At 43.8% G+C, this 17,481-nt stretch overlaps 2 protein-coding genes across 2 annotated transcripts in view; one reads left to right on the top strand and one right to left on the bottom strand.

Moving 5' to 3' along the window:
• Positions 1-5,432, top strand: part of KIAA1217 (KIAA1217 ortholog) — a 176,256-nt gene extending 170,824 nt beyond the window's left edge. Inside the window, 5 exon segments of the mRNA XM_030943482.1 lie at positions 1,813-1,890; positions 1,999-3,669; positions 4,124-4,246; positions 4,939-5,284; positions 5,287-5,432. Of these exon segments, the coding sequence (XP_030799342.1) occupies positions 1,813-1,890; positions 1,999-3,669; positions 4,124-4,246; positions 4,939-5,284; positions 5,287-5,432 (2,364 nt within the window).
• Positions 5,433-12,055: 6,623 nt separating this feature from the next.
• ARHGAP21 (Rho GTPase activating protein 21) overlaps positions 12,056-17,481 on the bottom strand; it is a 111,130-nt gene continuing 105,704 nt past the window's right edge. Inside the window, 3 exon segments of the mRNA XM_030971390.1 lie at positions 12,056-13,789; positions 15,369-15,400; positions 17,150-17,255. Coding sequence (XP_030827250.1) covers positions 12,056-13,789; positions 15,369-15,400; positions 17,150-17,255 — 1,872 coding nt within the window.

Below are 17,481 nucleotides of genomic sequence, written 5' to 3'. Positions count from 1 at the left end.
ATTCATCCTCATTACTGCTGTTGTCAGAATGAGAAGATCATATTGTTACATGAAATCCTGGGTCATCACTCAGGACACTGCATATCCTGTAGCACAAACATTTCTTTGAAAGGTGCTGTCAGGTAATTGCCATAAACTGATATTTATTTGAATAACACAGAGTCCAGGAAATTAAGGTTAATGAGATCTGTTTTTGTAATCTGACGTGACAGTGTTTATTGGCTTTAAATGTGGAACAGTATGGTCACGATAAAATCAGTGAGGAAATGAGTTTTGTTGTGGTTTTATTTTTTAGTAGAAAAGCAGAAGTTCCTAAAATAAGACACCTTGTACAAGGACACTATGAGGTGTTTCACTGGTGCTTGGAACTAGAAGTAGAACATGCTAAAAAAAGATATACAGTCAGCATATCCAGAGGCAGCAAGTGCCTTTAAGTGGCTTGGCCTAATTCTGCGGGGTCTGACATTTTTGGGACTGGGAGGTGCTGAGCACTGAGCAGGTCAGGGCCTGAGGGGATCACAAGCCCTGGAGTTTGGTTCCCAAACTGCCTCTCAGCACAACATGCACACTATCAGCCTGCCCACCGAGGCCTTGCTGCTGTGCTGGTTTGTATGAGAGCTCTTCCTCATCTGGAAACATGAGGAAGCAGCTGTTCATCCTTGTACTGCTGAACAAGCCTTTGTGGAGGTGTGACTCTGGGGTATGAGTGACTTTCTTGCTCTGTGTTTTGATTATGAGTAAAGCTTTTCTGTAAAATCCTCCAACAGTGCATAAGAAAACACAAGGTGTAGAAACCAGACCTGGTGAAGCTCTGTATGCATGGGGCGTGCAGGCACAGCCAGCCTGGGGATTTCTGCACTGTCACTCATCCATCTCAGTTGGGAGAGCAGTGCTCCTGACTGTTCTGCATGTCTTGATGCTCACATGAGTATAATTTGTTAGGAGTCGGCTCCTAGTCTCAAGCAAGCAATGCCAGTGTTACTGTTTTTGATTCACTGCCTTCAGGCACATGAGGCTAAATTAGTTTCCTTCTTGGTGAGCTGTCTTTTGACTGTAGATTTCTCTCTTATTCGTCGTCCTGGTGTCTCCTCAGGTCAATTCTTCATCCTGATGATTTGTGTTTCTCCTAAGTTGTCACTAGCACTTAAACCAAACCCCAGAGAAAAGCCTGGTGTTAGGAAACAGCATTTCCAGGGGTCCTCACTTGGAAATAAAGAAAAAAGTCCCCTGAAGTTTCATTGCTGGGAATAAACATACTTATTTTGAGCCAGTGGATGGCCTCTCTGTTTGGTGTTTGGCATTTCTGCTGTAAGTGAATGTTGCTCAGTGTTTCATTCTGCACTTCCACAGGCACCACAGGGTGTCACTGGTAATTCTGATGGAATACTTCTAATGCAGCAAGGATTTAGAAGTGCTCAGACTGTAATGATACTAATTGTGATGGAGCAGCACTGCTCAGGTGTGACCAACATTAGAAGGAGCAAAATGTAACTTGAAAATCAGCTTTTACTGGTATAAAACTTCCTTTCAAGGCAAGCCAGACTCGCTGTCAGCCCTTTCATATCAGCCTCCCTTTGATGTGTCCCAGCAGAATGTGACCAGATACTGTGAGACTTTCAGCTTCAATCTTAGAAAAACTTGAGGGGGCTGGGGGTGTTTAGCAGGAGAGTGGACAGGTCATGAAGCACTGTGTTGGAAATAAGGTAATTAATGTGCTTATGCATATTCTGGAGGCCTTGTTGAAACAAGGTAACATCCCATCCTGACCTAATGCATAGCACAAAGCAGTAACATCATGCACTGTTCTGCCAGAATTTGGAATTTTGCCCTGAAGAAAGACAGGAATCAGATGACAGCTTGAGGCATGTCTCTACAGCAGTAAATGGAGTGGTGAGTTCACGAGGTCTGCACTTCCCCTGAGATTAATCTTGGGGGAAAATAAAAGTCCTGTAAAGATAAAAGCCCTGAATAACTAAGTAATCCAACTTTCCCCCTTAGGTGTATGGGGCTACAACAGGATCTCCCACAGATAGTGACCATCCTAAAGAGAAGAGGGAAGGGAGAACTGAAGAAGAATTGGGTTCTGATTCATCCAGTACAGCTGACAGTAAAAGTGGCTTTTCAATGAATGACAGTCCTACATTTAGCAAGGGTTTGTTTGTAGACAGTACAGACTATTCTAACAAACACCTTCAGAGTATGAGCACAAACCTGTCTGGTGTCAGTTTGCCAGAGGAGGACAAACGAAGAGGGGCTCAAGATATCTTAGGATCACATTTTCCAGCCACTGAGACTGGAAAACAAAAGCCAAACTACAGACTGTCAAGAGATGCTCCCCAGGGTGAAGCCTTGCAGAGCACAGGCAAGCCCATCTCCATCAGCAGCGTTGCCCCTCTCCTGAGGCACATGCAGGAGGCTGCAGGGCCTCAGCCTTCCTTGCAGGAGCAAGAAGTTTCTGCAGGCAACTACAATCAGGTTGTGCTGAGACCCAGAGTGTCCAGAGCAAACAGTGTGAGCAGCACTGAAGAGACAGACTCTCCGGCCAGCTCTCCAAGTGAAGGCAGCCCACCCACAGAAAACATTGCCTTCATGATTACTAAAACAGCTGTCCAGGTGCTCTCCAGCGGGGAAGTTCACGACATAGTGAGCCGGAAAGGAGGAGATGTGCAAACAGTCAACATCGATGCCAGGAAGGATGTGGCATCAGAGAAGGGCATCCCTGAGAACACAGACAGTGAAGAGCCAGTGGTGTGTCTGGACAAAAAGCCTGTCATCATCATTTTCGATGAACCCATGGATATTAGGTCAGCCTACAAACGGCTTTCTACAATTTTTGAGGAATGTGATGAGGAATTGGAAAAAATGATGACAGATGAAAAGATAGAAGAAGAAGAAGAGGAGGAAGAAAATGAAGCACATCAAGTCTCTGAGAGGCAGAAGGAAGAGTCACCGGTAGCTAATGACAGAAAAGCAACCTCAGAGCATTCTGCAGCTCATGGTCCCCAGGGGCCATACCTGTTTAACCCTCAGTCTGACTCTGCAGAAAGCATACCTCCTGCAGAGGAGGAAAGCACAAAGACAAATTTTGACAAATACCGTCAGATCTATGGGCTGAACACAGAAGCAAACTCAGACTCTGCTGATCAGTTGGGAAGCAGGCAGGATTCTAAGAAAAAATTTAAATTTAAATTCCCTAAAAAGCAGCTGGCTGCTCTGACACAGGCCATACGGACAGGAACCAAGACTGGGAAGAAGACCTTGCAGGTTGTGGTCTATGAAGAAGAGGAGGAAGATGGGACCCTGAAGCAGCACAAGGAAGCAAAGAGATTTGAAATTTCCAGGTCTCAGTCTGAGGAGAGTGATAAAAGTCCTTCTGGGAAGCAAGAGGGCCCCTCTGGAGCTGCAGTGTCCCTGTCCAGGACTGATGAAATTCGGCAGAGTACATACAGAACTCTAGACAGCCTTGAGCAGACTATAAAGCAGCTGGAAAACACCATCAGTGAAATGAGTCCAAAACCTGTCCCTGAAAACACATACACCTCTGAGGGAAGCACTGTCCCCTTCTCTGCCCAGATAGTACCAGAGACCCCATCCCGAGAGCATGTAGTGCTGGATGAGAGCCTTGCTGGTGCAGAGCCCCCTGCCTCACTCCCAGCCACTTCACGTAAGGTACCTTAGTCCGAGAAATCAAACCTCCAGCTGCTTTCTAAAATCTGCAATAATCACCATTAAACAAGACGGTCTTGTGATTTGTTTGCTTCCTTTCAGGTGGCTTGTTTGGGCTCCCCGTGAGGTGTCTAACAGCTAATAGACCATTGGTTTTTGGGGTTTTTTAAAATCTTTGCTGCTGATTGGTGATGGGCAAATGCAGGGGAGCTGGGTCGAATAATCCGCTGTGTGAAATGACAAGTGTCACTGACATGAAATCCAGGCTGATCAGTAGCTGAGCAGTTTTCTCCATGTGATTCTGGAAATTAACACCCGTGGTGTGAAGCTCCTGAACTTTCCCTGCATGTAGTACTGTGGCTTTTTCAGCGCATGGTGTGCAGGCCTCCATTCAGGCACCCTGGCACTGACCACGCCTTCTTGTCTCCCCTCCCTGCCCCTCCACTCGTTTCCGCAGGGCTCCAGCGCTGCCTCCCAGACCAGCCGGATGCCAGTCCCCATGGCTTCAAAAACTAGACAAGGAAGCATGGAGAAATCAGGCAAACAGCATAAGCTGCAGGATCCACGCCAATACAGACAGGTAGTTTTACCCTAAACCCGGTGTTTGGATGGACATTTCATGTTGTTTGTTTATTTTAAAACTCCAGTAACTGACTGTGATTATACCAAATATCGGATGCCTGAGGTCAAACTGGACATCCTGGATCCTGGGGGCATGACAGTACTGATCTTTTCACCATGCTTGTGCATGCATGTCTGCAATAAAACACCTGCTGCTTTTTTTTTCAGTTGGGTTTTGGGTTGTCTGTTTATTGGGTTTGGCTTTTTTTTTTTCTTAATTTATTATTTTTATATTTTTTTTAAACTGTGGTATTCAGCTGTAATTTCAAGATGTCAACTACCTGTTTACTTTCCATTTGGTTCATGTGGTGGTTCTGTAGGAGAACTGGGAATGTCTTTGCAGGGAGCCCTGGACACTAACCCGTTGGTGTAGGTGGCGGTGGGCGCATTAACCCGCGCGGCATGGCCGACGTAGTGCCTGCTCTGTAACACGTAGGTCGCGCCTTCTCACAAAGCTCTCCTGCCTCTTCCTCTGTGCACTCTCCCTTGGGCACTTTGGGTTTTCTACCAGGTCCAGTCCATGGCTGCAGGACTTAGCTCAGGCCTCGAACTGTTAGTTCTGAGTCTCTGTAGGGCTGTTTTCCCAGGTCCTGTTGGTTTATTGTGTTACTGGCTTTCTGACAAACTGTCTCCTGACGTCTTTATTTGCAGGCTAATGGAAGTGCTAAGAAAGCTGGTGGGGACTATAAGGCTACTTCTCCTACCCTACCTGCTTCTAAGATCCCAGCCTTTTCTCCCACTTCTGGGAAAAGCAGCTCAGCACCTGCTTCTAGCGGTGACAGCTCTAACCCTCTTAATCCCCCTACTAAAACCTCCATTCCTTCCTCCTCCCTTCTCGCTCCTCAGACAGGTCGCATAACTTACTCTACCTCCCTCATCCCCTCTGTCTCTAATGGCTCTTCCAAGTTTCAGAGCCCCACTTACCCAGGGAAAGGTCACCACCTCTCGTTCTCGCTGCAGACTCAGAACGGCCGAGCACCTCCTCCTTCCTCCTCTACCTCCCCCCCTCCTCTGTCTCCCCCCCTTCCCTGAGCCAAGGTATGAAGAGCATCAGGACAATCCACACCCCTAGTTTCAACAGCTACAAGGCACAGAACGGGAATGCCAGCAAGTCCGCCCCATCCACGGTCAAGGAGCCATCCTAGAGGCTAAGCACAGCACAGCTGCCAGGTCACCGAGGCTTTTTATTCAAAGAATCCGCAGCCAATATTTTAACCAGGGAATGTAACCATTTTGTTGTATTGCTGGAGGCTTAATACTAATCACGTGCTAAATACTGAATTACTACACTAGATTAGAGTGAAGCTTTTTGGAAAACAGTTGCTGTTGTAATGATAAAAGAGCATTTTCTTTCTATAGGAAGCAGCACCTCTTAAAAAAAGTGTGAAGGTGTGTGAGTGAACTTGACTGTGTGTGCACAGTGGTGTACTGAGCATGGGGAATTGTATGGTTAAAAATTTACTAAGTTGTTTTGTATAAAGCTATTTTTCATTATGAGGTCTAGAAGTGAACAGAGATATACTAAAGTGTGATTATATTCAACTGTAAAACTGAAACTAAAATATTTTTCTTTTATTTTGGTGTTATTTAGCTTTGTTACAGATTTCTATTTTTGTCAACAAATGTCATGGTTCCTTTCGAGATCTTTTTGCCAAAACATTTTGATACTATTGTAATGTACATTTGAAAGTAGTATGCTGGACAGTAAACCTCTGCACAAGAAACAGAACGAGACTGGTCTTATGTGTGTATGAGGCAACTCAACTTATTGCACTGCCATTCAGATTATATTTAAGAATTTGACAGACAAGGAAAAAAATAAATTGTTTTACACATATAGATAGTTGCTGATTACTTTTTTTCTTAGCTCAATCCACCCTTTTTCCTTCATTTTTATTTTACTGAGACCTGGTAGCCCATTAATGTATTGCATTGTGGATTTTAAAATGTACACTTCAGTACTGTTCTGTATACTGGCAAACTTTTGTACATATCTATAAATATCTATAAATAAATAAATAAATACTGTATGTGGCTGGGCACATAGAGTAGTTTTACCGCACCAAAGCTAATTTTTATGCATGCTTAAAAATATATATGGGGTAGGGTTGAAAAAGATGGATATCAGTTAAATAGAAGAGCAAGAAACTTGCATAGCGAATGGTTTTGTAAATAAATTTATTTGTATAACACCAAAATGTAATATACAGATCTATGATAAGCAAAGATCTTTACAAAAATAAAGGGCTGCATGCTTACATATTTGTATTTTGTCACTAGTAACTTTTCGATGGTCTCAATTGGCTGTGCAGCTGTTTGCCTGAGGGTGTTAAGCCATTAGGAGAAAACCTGATTTGATTTTCCCTAGATTAAGGCCATACATGATTATTAATTTCAAAATGGGGTCTTTCAAATTGCTGTCGATAAAAGCTTATTGCTGGAACTCCAAGTTAGAAAACCAGCAAGCAAAGAAAAACCTTTGAGTGATTGAATGAGGTATCAGCCCTTCCACCTTGAGGTATTCCTTGTTTTATCTTCCCTTGTGGAAGGGGAAGTTTCCCAGGAGCATCATTCCAAGGCTGTGCCCTCGGAGGGTGAGAATAACCCCTGAGCCATCCCTCAGGAGCACAGCACAGTCTGCTGCCATGCCAGAGGAGGGGATGGCAGCACCTGACCCTGCTGAAGGCAAAGGCACCTGCCCAGCACAGAGCTGAGCCCAGCTCAGCAAAGCCAAGCCTGAGGCAGGGTCAGAGCACCCACACGGCCCCTCTGGAGTGGAGCCAGTTCCCTTCCAGCCAGGGTGGAGCAGCAGGGACTGGTGGCTCCAGGGTCTGCTCTGATCTCTGCTTGCTCACAGATGGGAGTATGGGATTCCCTGGCTCCAAAGGAAGCCTCCTTGACCCCCGTGCTGTAGCTTGTTACCAGCTCCCCGTGCCACACACAGCACACACAGAGCACCGCTCTGGGTACCCTGCTCCCCTTTCACACAGCCAAAATGTAACCTCAAGCTGAATGATGGATGTAGCAGGATTTGCTCCTGTTTGTCTGGCACCTCCCAAGGATGAGACACTTAGTGAACAACAGCGACTTACTAACAAACTGCTTGTCTGTAGTGGCACGGGAGGTGTCCCCATGAGCCATGGCTGTGGCAGGCAGGGTCCCCTGTGGCTCTGGCACTGCTCCCACAGCTGCTTCTCAGAGCCTCTGCAGGTCAGGGGCTACAGCAGCACATTCTCTCTATCTGGCACTGTGTAATGAACCAGTTCCCCTGCACAGTCACTGGTGTGCACAGACAGCGAGGCAGTGCTGTGCTCATTGCTTGTGGGGGTGATGTGAAATTGCCATCAGGCAGTGAACTCTACACCCACCTGAGGCCTCAGCTACACTGTGACCTGCAATTTTGGTGCACCTGCTCAGTGCTGGGGTGCAGCACCCCCAGGAAACAACAACAGGCTTAGCCAGCTCACAACCCATTGCACAGGCAGCACTGCTGGTGTCACAAGTCAGGCATGTTTATTCATTTTCCATGTCCTGCTTGTCCAGCAATGGAGTTATCAGGCTTTCACAAACACAGGCAGGGAAGAGCTGTACACAGGCTGCTGCTCAGCAAAACCATCAAGTTTGTAAATAAATTCCTTGGACACAGAAGAAATCAGAACTGGACACTGCAGTGGGAAACCTGTGTTCTTCACTAAACTGGTTATGAAGAGCAGTTTTGTGGAGATGCCTGCCACTGAAGAAGTTTGGGACAGCTACCACTGCAAACTGCTCTGAAATCCAGCAGTGAAGCAGCTGCTCACTGAAGGAGCTCAGTCAGAGCCAGCCAAGGAATTCACAGTGGAGCGAGCATCATCTCTGTGTCAGCCAGTTCCTTCTACAAGGAGGGACTGCAGCAAAACCACACAAAGTGACACAGCACAGAGCCCCTGCACTGGGCAGGACACAGAGGTGGGAAGGCAGAGCCAAAGAGGGTGCATATAGCAGGAAAAGGGACCAATGTGCAGGACATATCAAGTGTACAGGGCCAAAATCCATCTGATCCCCACTGAAAGGCAGCCCTTCCTGCAGGCTTACAAACTCATGGATTCAATAGCAGATGGTTAAGGCAGATTTTTACAGTCTCCTGACTGGGAGCCACAGGTACATGCACCACTTCAGGGTGCAGTGCAGCCAGCTTTAAACCAATCCCCCTCCAGGCAACAACCACACTCCTTTCCAAAGGCTGGCCTAATTAATTGGTTAATTACTATCTAAATGTGAATGGTGTTATGGCCTGGCTTTGGGAACAAAACCACAGTTTTTGTAGTAAATGAGGCCACATTTCAAACTCCTTTGTCCTGCCTGAACAAAGTGGAGAGGGTCTCAGAGGCTGCACAGGAACCCAAGGCCCTGAATGTGCAGTTCAGTGAAGAGTTTTCCTTCAGCTCTGCAGCAGCACAAAAGAAGGTATGAAACTGTCTGGACTGTGGCCATGTCTTAACTCCACATCAGCAGTGCTGTGAGCGATGCTAATAGGGATCATGACAAGCCCTTTAAAATCTTAAAAAGCAGCCACACAGCACCTTCCACCTACCACACTCCAGAAAGGCAGCTCAGACTAAACCACTGATCACCACTGAAGCAGGAATTGCTGTTAGGGACCATTTAAAAAATCCAAACACTACCATTGCTACCAACACATTTTATTATTTCTCCATCAGATCTCAGCTATATCCTGTCCCTAACAACTTGCAGCTTCACAGCTGCAAACAGTCCTCAGACCAGAAGTACCTCCCAAACCTGTCTGAATCCTTCGAATGAAATACAGAAACAAAAAAATGGATACAAACAGCAATGTTTAGAAATTCTGTTTAAACATAAAAAACATCCCTTTTTGCTCCATGAGCAAACACTGGCACAGCTTGCCCAGGCAAGTTGTGGAGCTTTCATCTGTGGAAATATTCCAAACCCAGCCATAGCCCCGGCCCAGAGCAATCTGCCCTGGCCACACGTGGCTAAGCTGGGGGGCTCAGTGATGCCTGCCCACCCCACCTGCTCTGCAAGCCCATGGAGCTCCCCATCCCACTGAATCCAGCTTCCAGAGGAACACTGACAGTACCCACCTCAGGACAGTCTATTGGAGGCATGCACTTCCCTTCTTGAGTCAATCAGACTTATCACCCTTCTCTTCCACAGGAAGGGGAAAAAGAAAAAAAAAAATCCCCAACACAGTAAAAAAAGCACTACAGATAAGAGTCTGAGGTAGCTGCTGTTAAGATCAGGACATAGCAATGACTCCTAAAAATGTCTTTTTTCTCAGCTGCCATAGTGGCTGAAATTTAAGGTGACCCAAATCTTGGCAGTCTTCAAGAAGCAGAAAGAACAGCATTTTTCCAGACTCAGATATGCAGTCACTCACTACTTTCTTCAGGGGCAGCTCAGTAACCTCCTCTCCCTGATGCCTCTGGCAGATGCTCCCTGCATCTCTCCCCTCAAGTCATGGGTTTCCCCTACATGTTCCATGCTACCAGTGCAGCAGCAGAGAATACTATGGAGGCTGATGAGGTGAAATAAACTTGTACCTGCAGCACTGTCAGCCAATACAAGTCATGTTTTGCATGTTTTTTAAGTTCCTAATTTTTCAGATGATCTTTTGTTCATTTAATACAATTACAGTTCTATGTTCTCAAAGACAAAAGTTGACAGCCATGTGTCTGGGTTCAGGAGTAAAATTATCAGTTATCTATAAACACAACAAAATGGGAATTAACCCATCAAAATGGCTGTCAAAGCAGAGGAAGGTGCAGACCCCCAGGCTCCCCTGTGCACCTCCCTAAGTACTCTCCTTCACTGAGAGACCTCTGTGACTTCCTGGGGATGCTCAGCACACACTGACGAGCTTCTGAGACTGATGATGGGACAAAATACAGCTCCAGTAAAAGACAATGGGTACTCACTGATGAACAGCATTGGACGTGTCACACCACTGTACTTGAACATCTTACTGGGCTTTCAGAACACACTTTACTGCTACAACTGAAACCAAAACCATCCTCAGTTCCTCTGCCCTTCACAAAACACACCTGTTCCTCCTGACACAGCACACCTGAACACTGCTAATGCATCCACATCCTGTCTGCTCCGGGATAAAAGGCATTTTAGTTTGCTTGGAGACCACAAGAATACAGCTCATTCCTATGGGACCTGCTATTAGATGCACCCAATTATGTGGTGAGAACTTTCACAGAGGTCAGCTGTTGTATCTGGGACTTTTCTTCACAGCCAATTTTTATGATTTCTCAGAAGGATCAAAACCACAGCACATCAAAGCTCAGGACTGTAACAGTCACTCGGGAAAGAAATGAGGTCTGCCTAAACGCACATCAGCCAGCACAGCCCAGTACCACAACTCCTTCTCCTCACAGTAACTGGACACACTGATAGAGGTTTAATCCCCTGCCAAGCAAGAAACAGTGTAAGATACAGGGACAACCAAAGTGATGAACACCTGCTTTGTTTTCAAGTTGGTGTGGAAGAACATAAAATAAAAAAAATGTAACTGATAGAGTTCATCCACAGATGAGTTTTTAGGGTAGAAAAAACATTAAGTTAAAATTATGAAAAGTCCAACACACAAACTACAGTATTGTCCTGCAGATACTGATGTTCATTCTGACTTTACAAAACCTGCACATTCAAATAAACCCACTTGCTACATACCTTAGAATCAAATTATGTATAAAGATGAAAATATTTAACCAACTGCATCTCTCTCACCTGCTGACCTGCACAGTGTGTCCTCACAAACAAAAGATTAATGAGAGGTGTCCTTCATCCAGGAGGAACTGCAGGTTTGGTGATCCCAAGTGCAGTTGCTGACTGCAACTCAAATATGACATTTCAGAACCATTCATCAGAAAGAATTCAAATCACACAAAGAGTCACCAAAACAATTTTATTTCCAGTGTTTAAGTGGGTATGCACACAGGCATGATACAGGTTTGGATTCATTAGGTCTTCATGCAGAATTATATTCTCAATAAAAGAAACCAGTTCCATCCAGTATCCACTATCTACACGCCTATGTTACAACATTTATATCAAATCTGGTATCTGAAGAAAAGATACACATGTAATATGTACAGTTAAGTTACTTATTTTACAGAAAGATTAGAAATTCAAGTCACATAAAACTCAAAATCTGTATTAAAATTGGAAATATAAAACTCCAATATTTACTGGAATGCCTAAGGAATGGAAGCTCTGTAGCCACCTGTGTTAACATTTGTAAAATGTAATGAAACTCATTAACAGTAAAATGCATTTATTTGTTTGTAATAAGTTTCTCTAATTTAGCAATATGGCACCCTAACAAACCAAATGAATTTATAATGAGGCACTTGTTAGTGACTAAACCAAAAGAACAATTTTCCTGCATACTAATGCCAGGCCAACTCTCAGTCAGAAAACCATGTATACACTACGCAGCATGTTGCATCAGATGCTTTGTTCAACATTTGTATGCAGCCATCAAATATACTTTTTCTTAAAATATATATATACTTTAACTTTAGTGTTCTTCTGGCTGTGGTAATGCACTGTGAAGACGTTCCACAGAGCACATTGATGAAACCAGCCCAAATGAAGGCTGCATAACAACAACAGTACAGGAAAAAAATATTTATATATGTACACACACACACGCGCACACACACACACACACACGCAGAGTTACTGGGAAGTGTAAGGGCAAGTTAATGAATTGCTGCAGTGGACATATCTCCCCATTTCAAAGATACTGGTAAAATCTAGATCTAACCACTTGGGTCCCAGACAGTTTATGAGGATGGGCATCAACTGCTGGGCTGAAGTTGTTTTTGTTCATGTTCTGATAATTTTCACCGTTTACCTGGTCTGGTGGCTGAAATGGTCCCGAAGGTGGTGTTCTATTAATTAAAGTCAAGCTGCTGGAAGAGCTGCCTTCATCTGCCTGCATCTCTGCAGATGAGGGCAGTTCTACCTTTGATACCTCTGCTAAGTTAGTGTTCTCAAGTCTGGGCTTTCCAGTTTCACCCGTATTAAGGTCAGTTGTGCTAGTGCGTAAACGTTCTCGTGCAAGCCAGTCCGAGATCGAGAGGTCCTGGGCTGGACATTTTGGCTTCAACCGAGTCACAGCTGAAAGCTCAGATTCCTTCTCTCTGCTTTGACTTGGTTCTTGAGCTTTCCAAACATTCAGGACACTTATTTCAGCAAAATCCCTCTGCCCTCCAAGGGTGTGCCTTCGCCTGATATTCTTTCTCTTTGCAGTTTCTGCAGAGTTAGCTTTTTGATTTCCAACTCCAAACATATCATCAGCAGATGATTTGAGTCGCAGCTTTAACCTGTCTGTAATCTTAAGTCTCCACGTAGGCTCTTGTTTGTCAGCCTCAGTTTTGGCTGATGTAGCTAAACTGCTTGTAGATCTTCCTTTTTTCATGATGTCAAACATTTTGGTCACAGTAGGCAAGTCCTTCTCACTCTTCGCGTCCCCTGACCCCTCACTGTCCGTTTTGTGCCGCGCAGACTTTCTCCTGGAGAGCGTATCACATTCAATGAGTTTGTGTGAGCTGAAAAGTCTGCGACTCTCTAACTTTGGCGTGGAACTTCCCTCAGTACAACTTACTTCACTTTCTTCAGAGTTCCTCCGACTGGTCTTCACCACTTCTGGAACTTTCCCCTTGGACAGCCTTTCAGCAGCAGCGCTGCTGGCAAAGACAGGGAAGTCACTTTCACTGTCCGTCTCCATGGGACGCCCTTCGCTGATCAATTCGCTTCTTTCATCATCGGCATCTTCTCCCTTGCTTTCTGTCACTGACTGCACCTCAGGGCTCAGCATACTGGCATCTAAACCAGTCAGATACATCGTAGATGAAGTAGTTGAGTAATCTGAGGTGATGGAACTGACATCAGCTGCTAAAAACTCATTGTGTTTAATTTCAGGGCTGGCTACTTTTTTGCACGTGTATCTGTGCTGGGAAGCCTGGGAGGAAGTGCTTAGCATAGTGCCAGAGTCAGACACTGTCTCCTCAACCTGGGAAGAAGATTGTGACATAGGCATTTTTGGGCTATTCTTCTGCATGGTTTGCAGACAGTTGATATTTGATGATTTTGTACATTTTTCATCGTAAGGCAGTGAAGGTTCCTCTGTCAGGATATTTTCTTTCTTTAATGACTTCTTTTCATCCTTTACAACGTTCACATCTTTTTTACTGCTGTTCTCTTTTTCCTTCAGGACAAACATCCTTTGTTTTCTCCCTATCTCTCTCTCTCTTTCATATTCCCCTTTAGCCGTGTTCTCTTTTGCTGTGTCACCACGAGATTGTTCTGCAAGCTCCTTCTTGAAAAACACATTATCCAACTCATCCTCTGAGCTACTTGGTTGTGGTTTCTCTTTAGTTTTTTTCCGCTTGCGACTAGCTGCTGCAAAAATGGAGGACACAAGCAGTTCCTTGCTATACTGATCTTTTCCAGAACCCCAAGAACCCTGTTAAAAAAAGGGAGAGGGCATAATTAAAGTCAAAAAGCCTGAAACACTTTAAAAAACACATCCTAAGCTTCACAGTAGGAAGTGCATCTTCATTCAGGAAACATTTACATGCTCCTTCTGTAGCTGAAATGACGTTGCCCATTAAGTCAATTTCCTTCCTGAACATTATTCCACTTTCTATCTGAGTCCCTTCCACCTAGCCAAGACTGGTTTGTGTATATTACTATTTAGTTTTTGACTGACTAATAAAGCAGACCCCAGACCCCTTGAGAAGGTAAGAAAACCTTCTCAAGACTGGTTTGCAAGTGCTTCACAGATGCCTCACAATTCCTCCTCCTTTCAAGGTCTTACCTATTCAAAAAGGCTAATTGCCCCATTTTTCAGTTCATCTTTCACCTTTCAGAATGAGTTTGTAAATGGGTTTGTAAATGGTGGTACCAATTAATTACTGCCAGTAAAATGAATGTTACTCATAACTAGTTTAAGCGTAGAAAATTAAAAAATAAACTTCCTTATTTTAGAGGAACTTTTAAAATGGCACAGAAATAGAAGAAGTACAAGCCAAATTATTCCATTTTATGAATTAAAAACTATTTTCAATACTCTAACATTACCACCTTCAAAGCTATGCACCTTTCCTACTTAGAGCCTCACAGCTACAGGCACTCTGATGTGGTGTCCTGGAAATTGGGCTGCTTTGAGGAAACAGCTGAGCCACCAAACATCCTCACAGAGCAGCTGTGTTGGCATCTCCACAATGAACCAGAAAGATGCTCTGAGTCCTGTTCCCAGCTCCAGGGGGACATCAGTGCCACAGCTGGAATGCAGGCCAGCACAGAGCTGTGCCATGGCCTCACTGAGGTCAGCTGTGTGCTGCCTGTCAGCCTATGCTATGGACACCCACTGTGTTGTCAGAACTCCTGAACAGCCCAGGAGACAAAGGCTTGGCACATGAGGGACAAACCGCATGTGTCACATGAGGGCTTTGTCACTGAACTGGGGACTGAACAAACAGCCACGTTCCAGCCTTGTTCCCCTGCTTTGTGAGGAGTTTCTCCCAGGCACAGCAACACTTCTGAGGGAGAATGTGCAGAGCAACCTTTAACCACAGCCTTTGCCTTCCTCCTAGAGGAGGAGCTATCACCTCCTGAAGAACAGGCTGAATTCTAAGTATACTTTTCTCAGTGAAATAGAGAAACATAAATACTCTCTGTGAGTTAGTACTATGCCAACAACAGGGAGCATACTATATACATTTAGTACATTTTTTATATACATTTACCTCTACTAAATAAGATGCAAAACGGGGGTAAGGTAAGTGCCCACAACAGTGAGAGCTTGGAACAAAGCTGTTGCTGTGTGCAGCTGACTGCTTTGGTAGATGCAGCTAACTGTACACAAGTCCTTTTCTATTGTAACACTTCAAAAACAGGTTATGAGAAAACAGTACCACCACTTACTCAAGAAATTCTACATAAGCTTTATAGTACACCTGCATTATCAGTTATTTAATAAAGGAAGCATCTAACAGATTTCAGAAGCTTGTAACTATACGATACCAGAAAATTATGTTTACCTTAGATTTTGCTGAGTCACTAGTAGCTGAATCTGTGGAAAAATTCAAAAAAATTCTGCTCAGTTCTGTGCAACTTTTTAATAGTTGCTACAGACAATGCTGGACTTATGAAAAAGACAAGCACAGAACAAGATGTGAAGCAAATTAAAACCAGAACAGAGTGAATAGTCAGAGCTCACAAAGATGCAAGCTGCACCACAGAAAGCCACCGCCATGAAAGGATGCTGTGAATTGTAGGCAGAACCAGCTCAATGATAGGAATGGCAAAGGAGCCCTGTTCTTCAAAATAAAAAACAGAAATACTAATGTTTATTCGATGCTTTAGGTATACAGCCCCTGCAAAACCGCAGCTGAGAGACCTTTTCAGGATGGCACTGTGTACTCTCCTGAGATTCAGGATACACAAAGCAAAATTGGGGGTCTTTGTACAGTTGGCTCCCTAGGTACAAATCATGGTTCTTGTAGTCATACTCTTTTTGTGAGGTTTTAAAGGAATTAAGTCATATTTTCTGTGTAAATCCCCAATTATACATCTCTCTCCACCTCTTACTACATACAGGTAAAATTTTATTTTTAAATTGTCTAGATGTCAGCAGCTACCAGTTTTGTACTTTTCCACAAGAAGCGCTTTTATGAAATGAAAAATGGACACCATAGTTTCACTGTCTTGCAAAACCCAAGATTATACAATTATAAAGGGGGTAGGAAGGGGCTAGCACAATGACTAAAAAACATTAACTTGGGACTTTCTCCCTGGGAAGAAAGAGCTGAGCCCCCTGCCACACCCCTTTTTGACACATGGCTAATGCTTTATGACTAGAAAGACTGGTAGACCATACCATGCTATTTCTCCTCAGGGTCTGCTTCAGAGATAACAAGAAACAGCAGAAAAACTTTTAAAAAGTAGCATTGATCTGTTTAAAATACTCTTAAAAGAAAATTTACAGCACAGATCAACTTGGGTTTTTTTCCATTTACAAGAAACGGGGGTTTCTGCAGACAAGGCAGCTACAGTGTGGGCAACAGTCCTCCTTCTTCCTACAGTTCCAGTTGTCCATCAGTGACATCACAGAATCCACTAATGACATCACCGTGTGATAGACTCCTCCCACTTCGCCTGTTACAACATCAGGACAAAGTGACTGTTTCAGTAAGTGCTGAACAACCCTTTGAAAACTGAAACAAAAGCTAGAGACGCAGGGATAACATTCGTGGGATACAACATGCTGGGTTAGTGCAATAGTAGAGTGAAGGGAGGAAGGGAAAAAGTCACCAAAAAAGAGCCTGTAATGCTTATCCTTAGCCACAAAAGAGGATGGCATTTATAAACAGAAGGAAACCAGCTTTAGTACAAACATACTGCAACATACTAAAGTGTCCATTGACAAGAAAATATAACTCATTTTTTTTTGCATTCCTAACGTTGGCAAGGAGCAATATTAGTACACCACTGAAGATCAGTCTTTCTGCCATCACAACAAACCACTTTATAGCAGCGTATCTGCTTGACCTCACGATGATGATTGCATGGATACTGTGAATAAATAAAATACTATGTGCGAGCCTCATCTTTTCATGATTAAATTCCTGTTAGACAAAAAAAGTTTCAAATTGTATCATGCATGATTATCAACAATTCAAGTCTTTAAGAAATGTTAAATGATCTTTTGGAAAAAAGGAAAACATTTTATTAGTAAAAGAAAATAGGAAGAGAGAGTTACAGTGAGTTAACAGAGTAGTTATTCTAGCCTATGGATTAACACTGTCCAGGCAAGAGTTACCTGATACGTCTCCAGGAGATACTCCCGTTCTTCCAATGTTGGTGAGTAAATGATCTATGTTTGGCACTGGCTGAGATTCTACAGTGTTTTCCTCCTGAACTGCTGTCTACAGTTAATAAACAAAGATCTCTTCATCATCGTTTCACAAATAGTTCATTACGATTCAACAGCATTTAGAAAACTGCATTATTCACCTGAAGAACACGAGGAAAGCGTGTCCTATTTTCCTTTATGCTTTTAAAACAAATGCATGGCTTGCTTTTTAAAAAAAGAATAGAATTAATTACTACAAGGACTGGAAAGCTATAAAGGTGCTTCTGAAGAGCAAACCA

This window comes from Camarhynchus parvulus, chromosome 2 (genome assembly GCF_901933205.1).
Source record: "Camarhynchus parvulus chromosome 2, STF_HiC, whole genome shotgun sequence".
In the NCBI taxonomy this organism is placed as follows: domain Eukaryota; kingdom Metazoa; phylum Chordata; class Aves; order Passeriformes; family Thraupidae; genus Camarhynchus; species Camarhynchus parvulus.
The sequence above is the reverse complement of the archived record's forward strand: the minus strand, read 5'-3'. Positions and strand labels throughout refer to the sequence as shown.